The sequence below is a fragment of the Elephantulus edwardii genome, unplaced genomic scaffold (genome assembly GCF_000299155.1).
Source record: "Elephantulus edwardii isolate Elephantulus edwardi_28Jun2011 unplaced genomic scaffold, EleEdw1.0 scaffold00072, whole genome shotgun sequence".
In the NCBI taxonomy this organism is placed as follows: domain Eukaryota; kingdom Metazoa; phylum Chordata; class Mammalia; order Macroscelidea; family Macroscelididae; genus Elephantulus; species Elephantulus edwardii.
In genome coordinates this window covers 991,102-1,011,663 of record NW_006399822.1, presented here as the reverse complement: position 1 = coordinate 1,011,663, position 20,562 = coordinate 991,102, and the positions used below count along the sequence as shown (strand labels likewise).

At 60.6% G+C, this 20,562-nt stretch overlaps 2 protein-coding genes across 2 annotated transcripts in view; one reads left to right on the top strand and one right to left on the bottom strand.

Annotated features, from left to right (window-relative positions):
* The first annotated feature begins 141 nt into the window (after positions 1-141).
* MAP1LC3B (microtubule-associated protein 1 light chain 3 beta) lies at positions 142-6,069 on the top strand. The gene is made up of 4 exons (XM_006888783.1): positions 142-181; positions 4,118-4,173; positions 5,224-5,330; positions 5,895-6,069. Exons 1-4 carry the CDS (start codon positions 142-144, stop codon positions 6,067-6,069), a joined length of 378 nt encoding a protein of 125 aa, XP_006888845.1.
* A 4,792-nt stretch (positions 6,070-10,861) lies between these two features.
* The window catches only part of ZCCHC14 (zinc finger, CCHC domain containing 14), a 51,518-nt gene continuing 41,817 nt past the window's right edge, over positions 10,862-20,562 (bottom strand). Inside the window, exons 5-13 of the mRNA XM_006888782.1 lie at positions 19,046-19,155; positions 18,582-18,676; positions 18,385-18,439; positions 17,736-18,018; positions 14,432-14,523; positions 14,021-14,148; positions 13,422-13,562; positions 11,911-13,353; positions 10,862-10,917 (exon numbers count right to left, since the gene is read on the bottom strand). Coding sequence (XP_006888844.1) covers positions 10,862-10,917; positions 11,911-13,353; positions 13,422-13,562; positions 14,021-14,148; positions 14,432-14,523; positions 17,736-18,018; positions 18,385-18,439; positions 18,582-18,676; positions 19,046-19,155 — 2,403 coding nt within the window. The remainder of the gene's footprint in view (positions 10,918-11,910; positions 13,354-13,421; positions 13,563-14,020; positions 14,149-14,431; positions 14,524-17,735; positions 18,019-18,384; positions 18,440-18,581; positions 18,677-19,045; positions 19,156-20,562) is intronic.

Here is a 20,562-nt window from a genome sequence, read left to right as displayed (position 1 = left end):
CCAGGTTCCGCCACTCCCGTCATGGCGGCGGCTTGGTCCGGGCCCCGGCCCCGCCCCCGTGACAAGCGTATCACCTGATCTGGCTGCGGGCTCCGGAGACACAAGGGAAGTGACTGTAGCTGGAGTGCGAGCCCCACCGCCATGCCGTTCGAGAAGACCTTCAAACAGCGCCGCACCTTCCGTGAGTGTGGGAGCGGGGAGGGCGGGCGTCCGGTCCGCGCCCCGACGTGGCCGTGCGGGGCCCGAGCCCGCGGGCCGGGACTGCAGCGGACGTGCGGGGGTGGGAGCGGGGTCGCTGGGCGCGTGGTGCCGACCGTGAGCGCGCCCTTCCCGTCCCCGGGGCGCCCGGGGCGCCGGCCTGCTCTCGGAGCGCCGGCTGTCGGGGCCGCGGGTTCGGGCCCTGGTGTCAGCTTAGAAGGGGCGCCGGGGCAGGGCCGCCCTTGTCGTTTGGTCCCGGGCTTTGCCGATGAGCGGGGTCGCCCACCGGTCGCATGCCGTCGCGGGGCCAGGTCGGGGCTAGGCAGCTCCTGGTCCAGTTTACTGTGCCCCGGGCGGGACGCCGGGCCGGCGATGTTTACAACCTGACTTGTCAACCGGGGAGGAGTCTGGTGGCTTCCACGTGGTCTGAGGTTATAAGATCATGTTTGTACACAAGATACACCAGCCGCCAGCACAGAGCACAAACACACACCGAAAACGTACGCACAGACAGACACGCAGACACGCATACACAGGCAAGGCCGTGTGCTTGCCTTTTACATGACAGCTTAACCCTGGCTGGCTGCAAGTCACCCGCCGGGCGCCGGACACTAAGACACGGGCCCCGGTGGACGGCAGGCTCCCTGTCGTGGGCCGTCTGTGACAGCTGGGGTGACAGGGGAGCACGTGGCCGCTTGAGTTTCCGGTGGTAATCTGCGGCTTAGCCTGGACGCCCGGAGTGCTGGTGTGTTTGTGCTTGGCCGGGCTGCACGGACACTGCTGTCCATCAGCCAGTGTCCATCAGTGCGCGGGGCTCAGGCTCAGCGATCTGTACTGTGCTCCCGCTTATAGAGGCCGGCAGCCCTCGGTGGTCAGCCGGGCTCAGAGGTGCTTTCCTTGTTAGAATTGTTGTCTCTCTGTGACATGTAGTTTTTGGGGAGACAGCACTGAAGGGCTGCATGCTGCAGTATCTGCTCACTTCTCCCACCAGACTTCTTGGTTGTGACTTAAAACCCAGCTGGTTGGTTGCTGGTAGTTAAGTCCGAGGAACTGCCTGAGTCAGCCCTGCAGCAGACGCAGGCTCGAGTAAACAGCTAGAGGCCCGCAGGCTGTTGTCCGGAGACCGCCTCCTCCTTTTCCTTGAAGTGACTGGTGCATTTGTTTGTTTTTGTTTGTTTGTTTGTTTGGTTTTTGTTTTATTATTTTTGTGTGCGTGTACCGTCAAATCAGATCTGACTGGTACAGGAGGAGATTGCCCCTCCTTCCCCGGCAGAGCATCTGGTGGATTTGAACCGTGTGCCTCTGGGATTGTAGTTGCAGCTCCTTACCACTAGGCCACCAGAGCTCCCCTTGACTGGTGCATTTGAACTGCTGACCTTGGAGTTAGCAGACTGCTTCCTTACTGTGCCACCAGGCTTGCTGCCGGTAGTGCCTTGGCTCTGACAGTTTGTGGCAGGCGGCCCTGCAGGTCGGCCCCCTAAGGCCAGCGTGCTGTGAGGTGCCTTTCCTGCCTTCTGTTGGCAGGCACAAGTCCCCCGGGTTAGGAGCAGGATGGGTCAGACCACAGTCCTCGCCGCCTCCATGGAGCGGGGCCTCGGACTCTGACACCCTCTCCAGTGACTCCCTCACCCAGCAAAGGCTGTGTGTGACACACGCGTCCCTTTCCTCCTCAAGGGAACAGGCTTCCCCTTCAGTCCAGGGTTTCTTTAGGTCCTAGGAAATCAGTGCTGAGGAAAAGGCGAGGTGAGTGGAAAAGCTGACATGACGGGGCCCAGGCCCTGCAGCCGCTCCCCTCTCTACTCCAGAGCCCTCCTGCAGAAAATCTCAGCATGTCCACAGGGAGCCCTGTTGTCAGAGAGGTTCCTTGTGTGTCCACTGCTGGCCTCCGTACCTCGGTGGCCTTCTCTTCCCCACTGAGTTTCCCATTAAGAGAACACTTAAAAATGACTGGAAGACATTTATTTATCTCTTTTATCCAGTCATTATTGCCCATTTTCCCCTCCTCACCCTTCCCCAATCCACCCTGCAGTGCACCCCTTGCTTCAGATTGTTCTCATACATACAAGGCATAATTACATACTCTGTTTGGACGGTTCCTCCCCTCTGTCCTGAGGCAGAGTTATCTAGCCACACTTTCCACCCGCTGATGATTGTCTGATTGTATAACAGTGGTGCTGTGCAGTATTTGTCCTTTTGTGACCGAGATATTTCATTCATCATAATGTCCTGAAGGCTCCCCCATGTTTCAGTGCTGCATAGTATTCCATTGTATGGCTGTACTGTAGGTTTCCTAGTCAATTTTGTTTATTGGTGGACACTTGGGTTGGTTCCATCTCTTTGCTGTTGTGAATAATGCAGCGATAAACATGGGAATGCAGACTCTTGATAGTATGTTCCGCATGTTCTAGTCGAGCACAACTCATGGAAAGCCTATGAACAAAAGGCCTGAAGGCCCTCTACAACTATCGACATTTACATTTATCAGAGTTCATAGTTTCTGGAGGCATGTTGATTAGGAAGTGGATCTGAAGAGAAGGCTTTTTCCTTTCTCCTTTGTCCTGCTGTTGGGTATTGGTCCATTTGTGAGGAGGTGTCGTCCGTCTTGAGGGTCTTACAGGCTTGGCGCTCGGTGCCATCGATGGCAGGCGGTCTGTTAATCCTCCAGTGCCAGCGATCTGGGCCCAGAAGAGGCCCAGAGTGGGCTGGAGGAACGGGCACCAAAAGGGATCCTGATGGACTTCATCATAAGGCCCGCTTGGTGGGCATTTGCTCCGCATTCACATTGAACGAGGCTGCAGCAAGGACGCAGCTCTGGTGCACACCTTCCCTCATCTAAACCACACTCTGTTCTGTCCCCTTGTTCTGTTGGGTCACTGCCTCTTGCTATATGTACAGGCCCTCCATGGGTGTGGTTTATTTAATTTTATTTTTATTTTTGTGCGTGTGTACCATCAAATCGGATCTGACTGGTACAGGAGATTGTGCCTCCTTCTCCAGCAAAGCATCTGCATGGGGGTTTTAATGAGGTGCCCGGTCTCATGTGTTCGTTCCTTACTGCTTTTCACGGAGGCACCCCTTTTCTTCTCTGCTTGCTTCTACGTCCTGCACCTCTTAAAAGCTGATTAGAAAGAACTTTCAGGGGGGAAACTGGCGATGGGGCCTGCGTGATGAGTATTGTGGGGTCATCCGGTGCTCTGAAGAGCTGCCCTGAAGATCCTGGAAGCATCCACAGGGCGTGGTCGGTCGCCGCTGTGCCTGGAGCCGCCAGGACCAGAGTCCTCTCGCCTCCCTCCGGGGCTGCGGGCTGACACCCTGGGAAGAGCTTGGCAGGAGGTGTAAGGTCCACACGGTTCCTGAGCACCGCCTGAGGTCTGTCCTGCCCTCCCTCCACGTCATCTTGCAGCGGGCACAGGGCTTGTGTCCCCGCAGCACCTCGTGCCATCGTTGATGATACAAAGGACAGATTCCTTGAGGGGAGGCCTCGAGCCTGATTCCCGAGAGAGTGGCTGCAGCTGACGCAGGGCCGGAACTTGGGGCTCTGCTCGGGGTTCAGACCAGATGACAGCGCTCTCTGCTGCTCTTGAGACAGCCCCTTCCTCCTGCATGCTCCACTGCTGGGAGGAGTAGGGGACCCGAGGGTACAGTGAGTGTCCACACCGGGGTGATGCACCGTGGAGGGGCCCAAGGCTGACGTGTGAGGGTCGTGGGAGGCAGGTGTCCCTCACGGCTTCTCCGCCAACCCATGGCCCTGGTGGTGCTGGCCAGCGGTTGTTGGTTTGCACAGATTTGGCCTTCCAGCCCATGTGTCTGATCCGAGATGTGCCTGCTGACTGTCAAGTTCTTGGAGTGCCATGGCTGCACTCCTGGCACCGCACGGATGACTGTGTCACTGATGCAGCCTCTCTCCCTTTGTCTGCAGAACAAAGAGCGGAAGATGTCCGGCTGATCCGAGAGCAGCATCCGACCAAGATCCCGGTAGGCAACCCAGGCGCCCGGTTGGGGGGCACTTCTGTCTGGAAGCATCAGTGGGACCCCCTACACTCTGACTAGAAGTTCTTACAATGACCTCAGATGAGGTCTGTCCCCCCGCCAAGCCAGCCACTTTCCTCACTTGGGTCGTGTGGCCTCTGTCTCACCTCCCGTGTCAGAAGCACTGATCTGGGAGCAGAGAGGTGAGGGATGAGCTCTGGGACAACTTGGCTCATGGGAGCTTCTGGTTCCGGGAGTCACTGCAGGGAGGTGCTGGCCTGGCAGCAGGGGTGGGGGATGCTCTCTGGTGCGTGTCCCACTGTGGCAGGAAGTGGTCCCAAGGGCCCCGCGTCTGCTTTCCTCGGCCACTGCAGGCCTTTGGAGGGCTGGAGTTACAGGACAGCTCATTCCTGTCTGAATGCTGCGGGGAGCTCAGCACGCTCGTCCTCCTGGTGGGGAGGGTCCTGCCCTCAGCTCCCTGCGGCCACGTGTCCAACTCTGGGCACTCGGTGGTCGCCAGTGCTCGCTCGCAGCACTCTGTCCTGGTCTCCAGATGCGGGAGGAGGCCTCCAGTCCTGCGGGCGCATCCCTCTGCTTTCTGCTGCTCTCACCCTGCGCAGGAGGGGCCACAGAGCAAGCTGATGGGAGGGGAGAGAGGAGAGCGCATCCACGCGTCATCCGCCGGTGCTCCTGGCCTGGTGGGACGCTCAGGACTTGGGGCACAGTCCTGTGCTCAAGGAGTGTGCTGGCAGCTGGGAGATCCTGCCTGGCACGGGCTGGCGAGGCTTCTGAGTCAGGGGTCCCCTCTCCTGCCCAGTCTCCCTCGGGAAGTCTGTGCGACTCTGAACATGTCCTTTTGGACCAGAGCTCTGTCACAGAGCCTTCCAGGAAAATGCTGGCCCACTTTACTCAGCAGAACGTGCCAGGCCATGCTCACGTGTGTGTCCACTCTGTGCTGCACTGGAGCCCAGAGACACACAAGAGGGGTGTGGTCACTGTTTTTCATCAGCGGAACCGCTGACCCAACAGAGGTGTCCCTTCCCGGCTTCCCTCCAGGTGATCATAGAGCGGTACAAGGGGGAGAAGCAGCTGCCCTTGCTGGACAGGTCCAAGTTCCTGGTGCCGGACCATGTCAACATGACCGAGCTCCTCAAGATCATCAGGTACGCACTTAGAGATCCCTGAGCAGCTGTCTTCTGAGGCTCGTGGCCTCACCTGCTCCCACCCCTCCTGTTGGTGTGAAATGTCCAGACTGGCCATGGTCCCTACTTGGTCACCAAAAGCCTCTGCCATCAGTAACAAGGATGCAGACTGCACGAGACGCTTGAGAGTGAACTCTTATTTGACAGCTGGCCTGGTCATGCTGGGGACAGGATCTCTGCAGTATCTGCATGGCCATCCCTGTGGCCTGAGCATCCTATGTCCTCCCAGAATGCTTCTCCTGGCCAGGTGAGAGCGTCTTAGTGTGGAGGAGGCTGCGGTCACCCTCCCTCCCTCCACGTGCTGGCCAGGCTCAATAGACTGTTGCATCAGCTCAGCCATCACCCAGACACTGTGGTCACCCCTCAGGGAAAGGGGACTCTGAGACAGGACCCCTGGGTTTGCCCTCTCCAAAGCCCCGGTTCATCCCCATCCTGAGCTCGGCAGCGTCTGCTCTGCATCCCAGAGGCCAGGGCCGCCCCGGGTCCTGGGCTGCATCCACCACCTGCTCTGTCTTCTCTCCTCAGGAGGCGCCTGCAGCTCAACCCCAACCAGGCCTTCTTCCTGCTGGTCAGCGGCCACAGCATGGTGAGCGTGTCCACGCCCATCTCTGAGGTGTATGAGAGTGAGAAGGACGAGGACGGCTTCCTGTACATGGTCTACGCCTCTCAGGAGACCTTTGGGACCCCTGCCACCGCCTAAGACTCGCAAACGCAGCTGCTCTGGAGTGTCTGCACCCTCCCAGGGGACAGAAAGGGATCGCACCGAGGCCGCCAGGAGCAGTCTTGTCTCAGGCACAGGCTGCTCCGCCAGCACGCTCCGCTTCAGAGAACTGGTATTTAACCTCGCCACTGTTAGACGTTGATGAATAAAATACCTTGCCTTTTTAGTTGCCAATAAACCAGACCTCAGCGTTGTTGTCATGCTGTCTCCCCCATGCATAGGAAGCCACGGCCCCAGCACTCAGTGCTGGCTCAGGTGCGGCTGCTGTCCACTAACCGGCCCCCCTCAGTGGACCATTAGAGGCATACACTGCCTGGCATGGCACCCCAGGCTTGCCTGCCACTGTATCCGGCATGAAACCGGGTAGACGGGGTCTTACTCGAATCCAGCCCCAGCCCCTGCACGCGCTCCCCTACCCCCAGCGTCCTAGTGGGCTGTCTCGGGTCCCTCTCTGAACGGTGACCCGAGAAGAGCACCGCAGCATCTGGAGCGCAGGCTGGCCTCCAAGGAGGAAGGACATGGTCTGTCTCCAGGCTGAGAACACGAAGCAGCACGTGGCCTGCTGACAGTCATCCTGTCAACTGTCTCCTAGACGGGTAGAGACCAGGACGGACACGCACCCAGCACTCACACCCTCACCCTGTTAGGTGTTGACTCATGACCAGTTCTGGGGAGCAGGCCCCTAGAGTACCCTTGGGTGGAGCCCTGCCCAGGGGACCAGCACACACTGTTCAGGGGGGAGCTCCCAGGGACATGGCTCTCCCCAGCCCGCCCCAGCTGCTGCCTGCCTCCAGCATGGGCCCTGCACTCTGACCGAGTGTCCCGCGGCTGCCCAGCGGCTCACTCGTCCTGTTAGGTGTGTGGCCTTCCTAAGTCCCTTTCTGACTGTTGTCAGCCCCCCACTCTTGCATGCAGCTGTCCAGTCACCCCAACATCCTGTTGCCCTGTGTGGACTCCCTAATCTGCTTGTCTTGTTCAAACTCTTGTGACAGCCAATGTTCTTCTAACTTCTGTGTGACTTGTAAGAATCCTGTAAGAAATTGCTTTTCTGGAAAATACCGGAGGCTTGATTTCCACCCTCCAAGATAGCAGAGGTCACTTTGTTATAAGGTCTTTGGAACATTTTTAATGAACTAAAGTGAATAAAGGCCAATACTGTCTGACTACACGGCTCGGTGTCTTGAGGCCTCACCCAGCAGAGGGTCGTGTGGTCAGGTGGGTCCCAGCCTGGACTCAGACCACTCTGAGGTGCCCCGTGCACCTGGAGCTGAGGGGTGAGGGTCCTATGGGGCGTGAACCCTGAAACCTGCTCAGGGCCAGCGGTGGTGGAGGCCGGCACCTGCTGGGACCCATCGCGGGAGTGACTGGACGATGTCATGTGGATGAATGCGTCCATCCCGGGACCCTGGGAACAGTAGTTACAGGTGACCCTTGCATGGGTGCATCAGTGACGTCCCTCCTGTGACAGTTCCCAGGTGACACTGGCGTGGCTCTATCATCCCTCCCGCGTCAGGACTGCTGTTCAGTGTAGTCTGGCGGTAGCAGTGATGGGCCTGTGGACACTGGATGGAGTGCTTGCACTGGCCCTGAGCAAGCCTGGCACCCGCCGAAGCTGGTTGTGTATTGAGACAAGTAGCGGCTGTCAGTCGTGTGAAGTGGTCCCAGCTCTTGCAGGTGACCATGGGCTTCCTGCCTGGGCCTGTGTGTGCATCTGCCTCAGACGCACCCTTGCCCCAGGGGTCCCCAGCTGGGTAGAAGGCACTAGACCCCTGCCTCTGACTGGTACTCTGAGAACACCCTGGGCCTGGACGCACCATCGCTGAGCGGCCATCCACCCAAGGATGGGTATCAGCTACCGAGAGGATGTGGGTCCTGGCTACTGGCCACCACAGGCACTCTCCGAGTTCCTGTCAGAAGATCTGTACAGGACAGTGTCAGATGGGACCCCCATGCCCACGTGGCCCCTCCCCACGGTGCAGAGCGCCCAACAGGCAGCGGGGCTGTGACCAGGACTGAGAGAACTGGGCTGCATGAAGACATGAGCCTCGGTCAAAGCACAAGCTTAGCTTTTTTTTTTAAGTTTTTATTTTCAGTACATTAAATTTACTCATAAAAACATTCTAAAAATGTACAATTTTTCCTTTTTAACAAAGTATAATAAAACATAAAAACCCCAAAAACAATACTTGACATTTACAATTCAAAATCAAACTAGCAGATATTAAATATTTACAAAACTATATCTTTTAAAAATATTTATAAAGTTACATGCAATCTTGTAGAACTGACAAAGAATGGCTCAAAAAATGGGAGGATATTCCTGCATTCCTAAAAAGAGGGCAGGCCGAGAAGCTGTGGGACGCAAGGTCCCCGCACAGGCCCAGAGCTGGTGTCCCTTGTGCATGTAAGAACCGAGATGTGGCTTTAGAAAACGTGACGGAGGCTTTACTAGGACACACGGGGAGGGCCGATGGCCTGACCCTGGACAGTGCAGCAGTGGTGACCTCTGGCCCCAGCCCACAAGGTACCACCTGGAATATTGCGACAATGTTGGTGGGAGGCGCTCACTCGCTCGGGCCCCAGCTGGCTACCATTGCTGCCTGACTCGGTCTCTGGAAGCTGCTGTCCAATAGGGCCAGATGGACAGGCCAGCAGCTGGCCATCTCCCTAGCTACCCTTGACCAGCCATCATCAGATGCTGCCCACATGAGAAGAGTCGGGGGGGGCGCAGTGCAGGAGGGAGAGACCGCTGGGCTGCGGGCGGTCACTGCCCTGTATCTCGGGACAGTCTGTAGTGTAAAGTCACCGGTGAATTATTACAGGAAGGACCTAGAGTTCTAAAGACGGAATAGAATACGGGGCCTACGAACTACGGCGCTCACAAGCTGAGCCTGCAGCAGTCTGTGGGGAAGAGGATGCTGGTATGAATGCCCGCTTGCGTCGGCTGTCCTCTGTGCCGGCCAGCAGTACCTGGCTATCCTTACACACGACTGGGAAACAAAGTACAAACAAGGTAGAAAACGGAGCAACCTGCTTAAAAAACAACAGAAAGGCTAAATTAGCGCTGCCTGGCCGACACGCTTTCACTGCGACCTGTACGCACCTCCCTCCTCATTCTTGGAGATTTAAAAAAAAAAAAAAAAAGTGCGAGAACCCCCGGGAGCCGGCTGGTGACCCTGGCTGAGAGAGACCGCTGGCAGACGCTGGAGTCCCCGAGCAGGCCTCGCTCGACCTTCCTGGAGCGGACAGCACACACCTGGCTCACGGCTGTGACCAGTCACAGGAGATGCCGCCAAGCACGGGCCCTTCTTCAAGCCCAAGGGCTGGGCTGACCCTGGCTGCTGGCTCCACGGGGGCCACGTGGAAGGGCAAGCACCCCGCTCTGACACTGATCCCCGACACAGACCCAGCCAAGATGCCATTCTTGTCCCTAATCTCAGCAGCGCCACTGTGCTGTGATGGGATTTCCTGAAAATACCTCTGTGTGAAGAAAACCCAGACCCAGGCCTTCCGGAGGCCAGCAGCCGGTGTCCACACACTCCGCGGACAGAAGATGTGGCCCAGGCTGGAGTTCTTTAAGGCAAAGCTGCACCAGTTCTTGGTCTGGACGTGTCGGTGGCCTGTTCGCTGGGTCCTCATGCTGTCAGAGCCCGGTGTCACCCTGGAAGCAGACTGGGGACCCTGTGGACACTGGCTGCACGCACACATGGACCCAACGGGGAAGAACAGCGGCTAGGACCGTCCCTGAGCCGACACCCCCCGAGCGGGTGTGCACTGGCGGCGTGTGGACGCTGTCCTCACCAGCTGGCTGTGAGTGCGTGCAGAACTTGTCCCCACCACTGGCTTCACGGTGCTCGGCGACGCCAGGGCAGGAAGGCCCTGGGCTCCCGATGCAGACGTTCTCCCCACTGCGATCCTCAGAGATGGACGCTACGGGGCAGCCAGCCGCTCCTCCTCCCGAGGGACTGGACTCCCGAGGAGGGGCCCGTGGACGAGGTCTCTCTGGGCCTCACTCCCTCTTGTCCACCGAAGTGTTCCCGAGAATTTAACGGAATTAGCTGAGGGTGGGCTGTGAGGCTGACAGGCCCAGGAAGCAGAGGGAGGTCTCACCAGTGCAGCATCTGTCAGTCCATCCTTCTGGGTGCTTGGAGCGCAGGCCGGGGACTCGGGCCTCTTGGAGCCCGGCAGCTGGGTTCTCTGGGACTTGGACCCTCGGAAGTTAAGTTGTTGCAAGTAAACTACCTACTGAACGAAGTTGTTTATTGACACAAACTTACAGACCTGAAACCGCGACACATGTTGGAGGAAGGGGCGCTGGCGCCAGCTCAGGCCGGATGGAGGACTGGACGGGACTCGGGGCCTGTCCGCCCCACAGCAGAGGCCTTCCCGCTGACACTCCTTCCTAGTGCAATCCTTGCAAATCCCAGAGACTGCCGCCAACTGCCGCCGAGGACAAGCGAAGCATGGCCACCTCCCCTCCCTAGGCTCGCCCCAGGGACAGGAGGCGGGAGGCGCGCAGTGGCCTGGCCCTGCTGCCGGCCAGCACGCTCCTGCTGACGGAGACGCCTACCAGGCGAGTCCCAGCAGCAATCTCCAGGCTGACTTGGGTTTTGGCAATAAAGTGGAGCCGTACGCGCTAAGCTAGGTCTCCTATCCAGTCTAGGAAAGTAAAGCACCTTTGGATTAAAGAGCTGGGCGAAGAACGGGGCGCCCAGTGCCTACTGAGTTTCCGTACGTCTCCGTGGCTTCGGCACCTCTGTGCCAGACATCGTCAATCTGTGGAGTCCAGGGTCTCGGCGGGAGGGGCGTACTTCAACCTGAACGTACCTGCCAAGGGAGAGAGCAGAGGTGAGTCTGTGTGGGCAGGCCGACCCAGGGCCACTGTGGGGATCTCTGGGAGAAGACCTGGAACCTGATACGAGGAGATCTACCCCCAGACAAGAGGGCAGTGCGGCCATCGAGGGGACTTCTGGCTACCCTGCAGTCTGACATGCCACCCGGGCTGGGCTGGGCCATGATGGCCTCCACTACGGGGCAGCAGGCCTCTGGGAGGGGAGCTCAGGGTCACTCAGCTGTTTCTTAAGGACCTCTAGAGCACAGAGGATGTCCCCACGGACACACACGTGCACACAGAACGTCCACACGGATGTGCACATGCAGAGACACATGCAGCCTGCCTGCAGGGGACAGGAGGCAAGCAGGAGTGAGAAGGGAACGCAGAAGTGGGGGCGCAGGCAGTTCAACAGCCCTGGGGAGTGGGGTCCTCAGGGCTCACACCTGTGTCCTGGTCAAGGGGCCAGGTCTGATCACAGCTCACCCCCATACACCCACTTCCTTGAGTTGGTTCTGACCCACAGGAACCCTCCACTGGGTTTGGAGCTGTCAATCTTTATGGGAGAAGACCGTTTCTCTTTTCTCCGCTTAACTCCTGATGGATCTAAACTGACTACCTTTTGGTGAACAGACTGATGTGTAACCCTACAACCCAGTAGTTAAAAATACAGGTCATCGCTGGCCAGTGGGAAGGCAGCACGGCTGAACCTCCAGAGCGCTCCCGGGCTGTAACAGGTACGGGAAGAGATGCCCATCTCACGCCCTCACTGTGCTTCCGATGGTGGAAGGCGCAGTTCCCAGGGCCGGCAGCTCAGCTCAAGGGCTCCTCCAGGGCGCCCCCGACCATGGCATCCCTGACCACGGCCGGTCAGCGTGTGGAAGCACCAGGATCTCCGCTGAGGCAGTCAAGATGGCCTCTGCGCCTGCCGGAGCCTCTCGGGCCACCTTCAGGGCCCTGCCTCCTCACCAAGCCCAGGGCAGAGATACCTTGCCGGTTGAAGTCCATGGAGGGCTGCTTGCAGTCCTGTGCCCGGTGGCCGGTGGCCCCGCAGTTGTAACAGGAGAGGTTCCCACTCTTCTTGTGGCCGGAGTTGCTGCCACTGCCCAGCAGCCCCTGGGCCTGGTAGACGCCAGCCGAGCCCACCATGAAGTTCTGCACGGGGGGCACGGCAAAGGTGGACTGGCCGCCTAACACGGAGTCTGCGGCCAGGCCGCCGCTGTACGGGGAGTGGACCACGGGGAAGGCAGAGCCGCCGCCGTACTGCTGGGCGCCCACGTAGCCGCTGCTGCACACGGGGCTGAAGGGCAGGAAGGGGAACGTAAACACGGACGGCCCCGAGAACGGGTGCTGGAAGTAGTTGGCGTAGCTGACGGTCAGGCCGCTGGACCCACAGCTCCCGCTGCAGCCGCAGGAGGTGCAGACCACGCAGCCTGGCGGAGGCGGAGCGGGGGGCGCAGCCGACGGCTGCTGCTGATGGTGGTGATGGTGGTGATGGTTCTGTGTGGACGTGGGGACGCTGCCTGCGGAGCCGCTGCCCCCGCCGCCATAGAAGCTGCTCTCGGGGGCAGAGGGGAGCGTGGGGCTGGGGCTGGGGGCTGGGCAGCTGGTCAGGTTTGTGAATGAGGTGGACGGGTGGCTGCCGGAGGCGGCGGTGCTGCTGGCACAGAAGCTGCCTGGCACGGGGCCCACGGGCACACTGCTCACTGCAGAGAAGGCCACTTTGGTGTTGGCTGTGTACAGCGCCGTCCGGGGGGGTACAATGGTGGGGGGCACGCTCATCTGCACGCTGTTGGCGCAGGACGTCTGCCCGGGCACTGCCGAGTCTGTGGGGACTGACGAGGACATGAGGAGCTTGATGGGTGGCCGGCCCACCTGGAAGACGGCACTGGAGGCGCCCGAGGCCGCGGCGCTCGTGTCCACCACCAGCGCGGGCGGCGGGGCTGTCTTCATCACCCGGTCCAGCGCCGAGGCATGCACGACTTTGGCCCGTGGGCCAAAGGAGACGGTGGGGGACAGAGAGCTGCCCTCGGGGACAGCGGTGAGGACTTGCACAGGCTGGTGGGGAGCGGGCGCGGGCAGCACGTCCATCAGGGCGCTCCCAAAGCCCTTGTCCACTTTGATGCTGCCTCTGGGTCCCGAGACCTTGGCCCTGTCGTCGAGGGACAGGAGCGAGTGCATGGAGGCCGACAGCAGCTTCACGTCTGCGGCACCGCGCTCAGCTTTGTGGACGGAGCTCAGCAGCCGCATGGGAGCCAGGTGGGGGGCCGCGGGCAGCATCTGTGGGGGCAGCGCGTGGTGGCCAGTGCCCGAGCCGGCCTCATTCTGCACCGGGAGGACCTGGGCCGTGGGCCGGGCTGAGCCCGAGGGGAAGTGGTTCAGCAGCATCAGTGGCTTCTCCTTCTCGGGGCCGTCCAGGTGGACCTCCGCACCTGTGGGAGACACTGTATGAGCGTGCTGGCCGCAGCCAAGGCCAGCTCCCGAGCCTGCGTGTCCTTACGTCGGTCACTCTCCTCAGCGCTGTCCGAGCTCTCCTCGCGGGCCTGCACCCCCATCGGGCTGGACGAGGAGCTGGAGTACTCTGACGAGCTGCCCTCCCGGGCCGCCTGGTGCGCCACCGCCTCGACCTCCACGCGCAGCTCTGCGGAGGGGAGAGCAGGGCGTAAGGCTGCACCCACGGCCCCGACACCGGCCCGGCCAGGCAGCAGTCTGAGGGAGACACGCCGTGGGGTCCGCTCCAGCCCCCATCAGCCATTAGTGCTGGGACTGAGGGGGTACAGGCTGTGTGCTCCGGACAAGGTGGGCGGTGGGAAGCCAGTCAGCTCCCCGGGCAGCAGACGTGAGGACATGGGCCCCGGCCAGGAAGGGTCTGTGTTAGTGCTTGCTGCCTGTTCCTCTATGACCTGGGCATTTCGGGGTGAAGGCCAGCCCTCCAGTTTTTGCCCAAATCTCAACATCTCTTGGCCTCCCCTGGCCGAGCACCCAGCAGGGACATGCAGCACGTTTCCAAAAGCAGCGGCAGGTGGGCAGGGCCCGCTGTGGTGCGTGTGGACCTGGAGCCCGGGCCCCGCCGCCCGCCCCACGAGGCCCCTCACTCACCTGCAGCATGAGTACCACGCACAGGCTGCAGGGGCCCCACGTGGCTGGTGGGGGGCACACGCGCCACGCCACTGCTGGTGACTGAGGGGGGGCCTGAGGGGTTCAGGCACCGCTTTTCTGACTTCTCCCTGGGCAGGAGGGGCACAGGACCAGTGAGGGACCCTGCCCAACAGCCCACATGGCCTTGCAACCATTCCAAGGCCCCTGCACAGAGCCACCCGAGGTCCCCACCAAAGGCCCATGTGTGTGGTTTGGCACCGCAGTGCAGGAAGGCCATGGCCACAATGTGAGGACCGCGATGCTGGGGCCGCACCTCCCAGCAGCACCTCTCTGAGCCATATGTGGGAGCCCCCTGCACCCCACCTTCCTGGCAGCAGGAACCACAGGGCCTGCCCCTCACAGTGCACTTACTTTTCCAGCTCCAGCTGGGTCTTCAGCTTCTTCTTGGCGCCCATCGTGAGGGATTCAAACTTGTTCAGGTCTTCTTCTGTAAGGCTCAGAAACTTGGGTGGGAGACACAGGACAAGGCACTAGAACCAAGTCTCTGTAAAGAGCTCGACAGACCCACAAGCTGGTCAACGTCACCCCCAAAGTCTGGGGGTACAAGTGTTCTCTTGCCCAACAGGCAATGCCGCAGATTGGTTCAGAATGGGGAAGGCTGACCCAGGGGCCCTGGTGGGTCCACGTGGGCAGAGAACAGCCCTCAGCGAGGGTAAGGAAGCTGAGAATACACCCCACCCTGGGAGGGTGACAAAAGGAAACATCTGTCACACATCCCCACAAGGAAGCGTGTCCCCCACGGTCACATCCTCACCCCCAGCATGGCAGGATGTGGAGAAGCCAGGACCCCCACTCGCAGCCACGCCCAGGTGTGAAGATGGGTACCCAGAGAGGTGCACACCACTTCCACGGGGCACCGTCTACAAGACCCCAAGAATCAGCAGACACATGGGTCAGGGAGAGGAGGTCTGTGCCCAAGGGGGCCGGGTGACAGAGTGGGCACGTGTGGACTTAACAGCAGAAGGCCAGCAGGACAGTCCACTAAGATGACAGTGCTGGGAAGCCACAGGGCAGTGGGACCACCACGGAGAACAGAACTGAGGGGACGGCATGCAGCACGGTCACCTGGTGAGATCCCACCAAGAACCGAAGGAAATTCTGCTGGGGGCTAGAACGGGAGGCTTGACAAGGTTATCCAAGCAGCACCATTCAGACACGGAAGGACACCTGGTCCATTGCCCAGAGTGGCCTTGGAAAGAGGAGGGACAGCAGCCAGGTGCCCAGACACTGCTGACAGGCTCTGGGTTCTGTCGAGGGCAGTGGGGACAGCGGCAGATGGCAAAGCCCAGCACAGACGTGCACAGCGTGGTAGACGTGGCCCCACAGGGCACGGAGGTTCAGGAGCAGCCACTCAAGGGCAGCGGCTGGTTCTCCCTCCTCAGAACCAAGGGAAGAGACGCAGACACACAGACCCTCTATCCACAGGACGGACAGCTCCCGGGAGCCTCTGCCCCACAGCCCTGAGGGCAGAAGAGCCTGGCAGCTGGCTACCCCCACTGACCAGCACAAGGGGCCACATACAGGGGCCTGGACGGAGAGGTGGGAAACGAATAGAAGACAAAAACATGACAGAGACCAGGCCTGGGCTCGCTCAGTCACCATCCTAGCCTGTGCCAAACTCACCCCATGACTCAATTTTCAGCCACACAGCAGATGCTCCTAGGGTGCTCCCCAGGGGGCCACCCACACCCCAGGACAGTCAAAGGACAGCACTAGGCCAAGGATGAAGCTGTGATGGCAGGAAGGGGAAGAGCCCCAAGGAGGAGTGAGTGTATGGGGTGTACGAGGGGCATGGATAATGCCTGGGACGAGGGTGGTGTCTGTAAGGACTGAAAACGAACATACAAGATGGAACGCTGTGACTGCTGACAGGAAAACCAGTCAGCTTCCCCATATTACACAAAACTCCCTAAAAAGAGACGTCATGGAAATGGTACTCAAGAAGTGTTCACAAGGGACACCCCAACAATGAGAAAGCCAGGCTCTGCTGGGGGAGTGCTGGCCAAGTGGGCCCCTTCAGGCAGAGGCCTGCTCCCACTCACCCCATGGGAACACGAGGCTGCAGGGGGCACTGCCCTCTCTTGAGGATCTGTCCTCAACATCAAGGACCATGGGCAAGTGCAGGGACCTGTCCTGGCCATGAGCACACAGGCCTTTCACAGCAGCACCTGCTGGGAGCCCGGTCAGGGCGCGAGGAGCACAGCCGTACCCTCAACACATGCCATCTCACCATGCAAACTTGAGGTTTCACGTCCAAGTTCAACTGAAGCTTCCGTAATTAATGAGCTTGTCACCGGAAAAAGCACGTCCTTGTTTCGCCCAGCAGAGGGCGCTCAGAAGACAAACACTGCCCATACCTGGTCCACCATCATCTGCCTCTCCATCCACACCTGGACCGCTTTACCGTCCACCTCACTGTCCACACCCGGCCCTCCTCACTGTCCACAACTGGCCCGCCTTACCGTCCACTTCACTGTCCACACCTGGCCCGCCTTACCGTCCACTTCACTGTCCACACCTGGCCCGCCTCACCATCCACCTCACTGTCCACATCTGGCCCCCGCCTTACCGTCCACCTCACCGTCCACACCCGGCCCTCCTCACTGTCCACAACTGGCCCGCCTTACCGTCCACTTGACCATCCACAACTGGCCCTTCTCACCGTCCACCTCACCGTCCACACCTGGCCCTTCTCACCGTCCACCTCACCGTCCACACCTGGCCCGCCTCACTGTCCACCTCACCGTCCACACCTGGCCCGCCTTACCGTCCACCTCACCGTCCACACCTGGCCCGCCTCACCATCCATCTCACCGTCCACACCTGGCCCGCCTCACCGTCCACAACTGGCTCGCCTTACCATCCACCTCACTGTCCACACACGGCCCGCCTCACTGTCCACCTCACTGTCCACACCCACCTGCCTCCCCAGCCACCTCCCCATCCACACCCGGCCTGTCTCACCGTCTACCTCTCCGTCCACACCTGGCCCGCCTCCCCATCCACCTCTGGCCACCCTGTAGTGGCACCTGGACAACATCTGAGACTCTTCCCACGGCTCCCCGGACACACCCTGCAGGCATCAGAGTGTCAGTGGGGATCGTGTGGGCCGTGTGCTAGTCTCTCAAAGAGCCCCCTGGGGTGCCCGGAGTCTCCACTCTGTTACTGGGGAGTCCTTCACCCCGCACAGCCAGTCTCGCTTGAGAAGCAAACAACGCTGTCAAGCGTCCACCCCACAGTGCTCAGAGCAGACTGAACCGTCCAGTGTCCACGGCTATGACCCTGTGGATGCTGACCGACTCGTCCTCCCCTCTTGGAGCGTCTGGAGTCAATCACAAATCCACACAGCTACCAGGCCTTCCGGGGTCCCCTCCACACCCACCAAAGCTGTCACGCCGAGTCCAAGCGGCACGGCCTGCACTGGGGTCCACACCAGGACCTCACAGGGTGGACGGCAGGCGGCTCAGATCACTGGCCTCTCAGTGAGCATCAGCTACTGCACTCCCCCAACCCGGGCTCCTACAGACCCAGCTGCTGTGGGACTAACCCTGCTTCCAGACGTGGGGCCCTGCTGACCCGCCCACCCCCATGTGCTGGAAGAAGCCGGGCGGCCTGAGGGGCAGCAACCCCGCCCATCAGCTGTGGGAGCTCGTACCTTCTCCATGGTCAGCTGCTTGAAGACCGGATAGTACTTGTGCAGACGCAGCTTCCTGAGCCAGTCCAGGATGCCGTTCTGCTCCTGGGTCTGTGGGCTCTGCAGGCCAGAGGACATCAGGATGGCGGGCGAGGCGTCCATTGGGGCTCGGAAGGTCAGCGCCGAGCCGGCGCCCGCTGGGTGAGCACAGTGGGCCAGGCCAGTGGCCGCGTTGGCCGAGTGCTGCACGTGGTGCTGGGTGCTGTTCTGGGAGGACGGGATGCCGGCCACTCCACACACGGGTCTGCGAGGACAGCAGACAGGTGGGAGCACCTGGCCACCAGGCGGGACAGCTCTCCTGCTGTTGCCAGCCCTGCATGGCCTGGCAGCCAGGTAAGGCCATGGGCACGTGGCTGCCCGCCGGCCTACTGAGCAGCATGGTCAGACTCACAGGTGACTGACCACCGTCCCAGACCCTCGGGGAGGGAGGACGAGCGAGCTCGCCTGCCCACAGCCCCAGCGGTGCCCAACAGTGGTTACTGGGCAGGGACCCTAAAGGTCATGGCCCCGCCGGCTCCCCAGGCACGCTGCACAAGACCAGGACAGGCACAGCTGTGCTCCCGCTAGACCTCCCATCGCCAAGCCCAAATGTGAAACGGGAGGGCCTCACCTTCCGGACACGCCCAGCATGCTGCCCACTTTAGAGAGCGAGGGGGTGCTGGGACCTGGAAGCAAGCAGACACGCTGAGGAAGTGCAGCCTGGGATCCCTAAGCCCCTCACCATCCCCCCAGATCAGGACACCTCTGGTCTCCCACCCTGTCCCCTGGACACCCCACTCCCTCATCCCATCTCCTGGACACACTCACTTGGACTTTGAAGCTGTTGGGTGGGAGATGAAGTGCTGAAAAATTTCTTGACATGGTCATTTTTTAATACATGAGCAGGTAACGAAGCCAAATACCTGCAAACAGGAGAGAGGAAGCTGTGAGCACGAGAAAGGGATGAGGAGAGAGCACATCAAGAGAGGAAGGCAGAGCCTCGGGACACCTGCCAGGGTGCCCGGTGGGATGGGCCAGCTTGGCATCTCCACAGAGGCATATCCGCGGTGCCAGGACAGAACCACAGGCCCCAGACACCTCCTATCGGCCCAGCGGCAAGCAGGCTTACCCTCTGAAATGGCTAGGACACTCCTCACACCACCCTTCCCACCGCCCATGTCTCTCCGGTCCCGTCACGCCCCTTACTGAGGAGATCCCAAGGGCAAGAAAGGCTCAAGCCATCGTGACTACCGCGTCCACCCCCATCACCAGACCCCAAGGACAGCCCTCACCTCAGCTCCGTGTCCAGATCCATGTGGCTTCGCTCCAGGTAGAAGGACTCCGGGCCGGCCAGGCATGGCGGGAACTTGTCCAGGTGCTCCTCGGGGTGCAGCGCAGACAGCTGAAAGGGACCAGAGCAGCGGGCTGGGACACCCGGCGGTATGGGCAGCCTGGCACCGCAGGGGCAGCTTCAGGACCAGACACTTGGCAGAGTGGAAGCGGGGGTGACCTGGACTAAGGGCACTGCAATCACCTGGCCACTGCCTGGATGTGGGAGTGACATGCTCATGTAATGGCTTGGGTGTGGGCATCAGGACCAGGGATGGACAGAGTCAACAGAGAACACTCCCAGCAGAAGATGGGGAAAAGCCGGGCCAGCTACAAAGTCAGCATGCCCAGGCCCATCAGAGAGGGGCCCAAGGCTACCAGGAGAGGCAGGGCCACACAACCACCTCTGCCGGGCTCCGAGGGTAGCCAAGTGCATGGATGCAGGGCAGGACCCACCGTGGAGGTGCACCTAGCGGGTGTGCCCACTGCCCCGCACGTGTTTCTGTGGGGAAGGGGCCAGTGACGAGGCCTGTGTGTTTCCTAGACCCTCTCTCTCATCAGACAGGAGCTGTAAGCACTGGGGAGGGGGCGGAGCTGCCGGACGGAAGATGGAAGGTCAGGGGCCGGATGGGCAGAGGGGCCTAAGCCCAGCAGACCGTGAGGCTGGCGCAGGCCCTGGGACTGGCCGCAAGTCCTGTTGTACGCAGGGCTGCTGTGAACTGGAACTACTCAATGACACCTAACAAGACCCCGAGCCTAAGCCGGGGTGCTGAGGGAGGCTGAGCTGGGGAGATGCCCTCGTTTCTGGGGAAAGGGGCAGGAGGTTTGCTACCAGTGGGCCTGAGACAGAGACCCAGGGCTGTGGGCAAGGTGAACGCAGACTCCCTGCCTGGAGGAGGGACCCTCTCGGGCCCAGGAACCTGCAGAGATGGAGTGCCAAGAATGGCCCCTGTGGAAGCTAAGGGCCAGGGCCCCCCAGAGAGGACAGGATGCTGAGGGTTGGCACAGGACGAGGACCCACACGCCAGGCTCGGCCGCCTCGCCAAGGAGACCAAGGCCTGTGGGCGTCTTAAACCCCAGACCTGGCTCGTCGCCAGCCTCAGCAGGCGGCTGTGAGCACCGAGACGGGGGGTGGCAGCACAGGGCACAAACACGCCTACCGATGCCTGTGTCTATCTACACACGGTGCCGGCAATCCACCATACCCACAAGACATGTGCGTGTGCGCACACAGAAGACGCCAAAGCGCTGCCGGGAAACAAAGCCCGCGGCACAGCCAGGTCCACCTGGGAGGACTCTGAGAGCAGCACGCATTCACGCAGCGGGCGGGCAACAGGACTCTGCTGCAGGTAGGACTCCACAAAAGGGCGCAGACACACAGAGAAGAAAACCTCGTGAGGACAATGCAGCCCAGCGGCCGGGCACAGGCGAGCACAATGCCAGGGACCGTCACGACGAAAGGCAAAACCACCTCAGAGCC

Excerpts from the sequence above, each read along its gene's own strand:
- MAP1LC3B (XM_006888783.1), top strand. The coding sequence starts at position 142 with ATGCCGTTCGAGAAGACCTTCAAACAGCGCCGCACCTTCC. Across the intron at positions 182-4,117 it reads CAAACAGCGCCGCACCTTCC|AACAAAGAGCGGAAGATGTC; the intron begins GTGAGTGTGGGA and ends CTTTGTCTGCAG. Across the intron at positions 4,174-5,223 it reads AGCATCCGACCAAGATCCCG|GTGATCATAGAGCGGTACAA; the intron begins GTAGGCAACCCA and ends GCTTCCCTCCAG.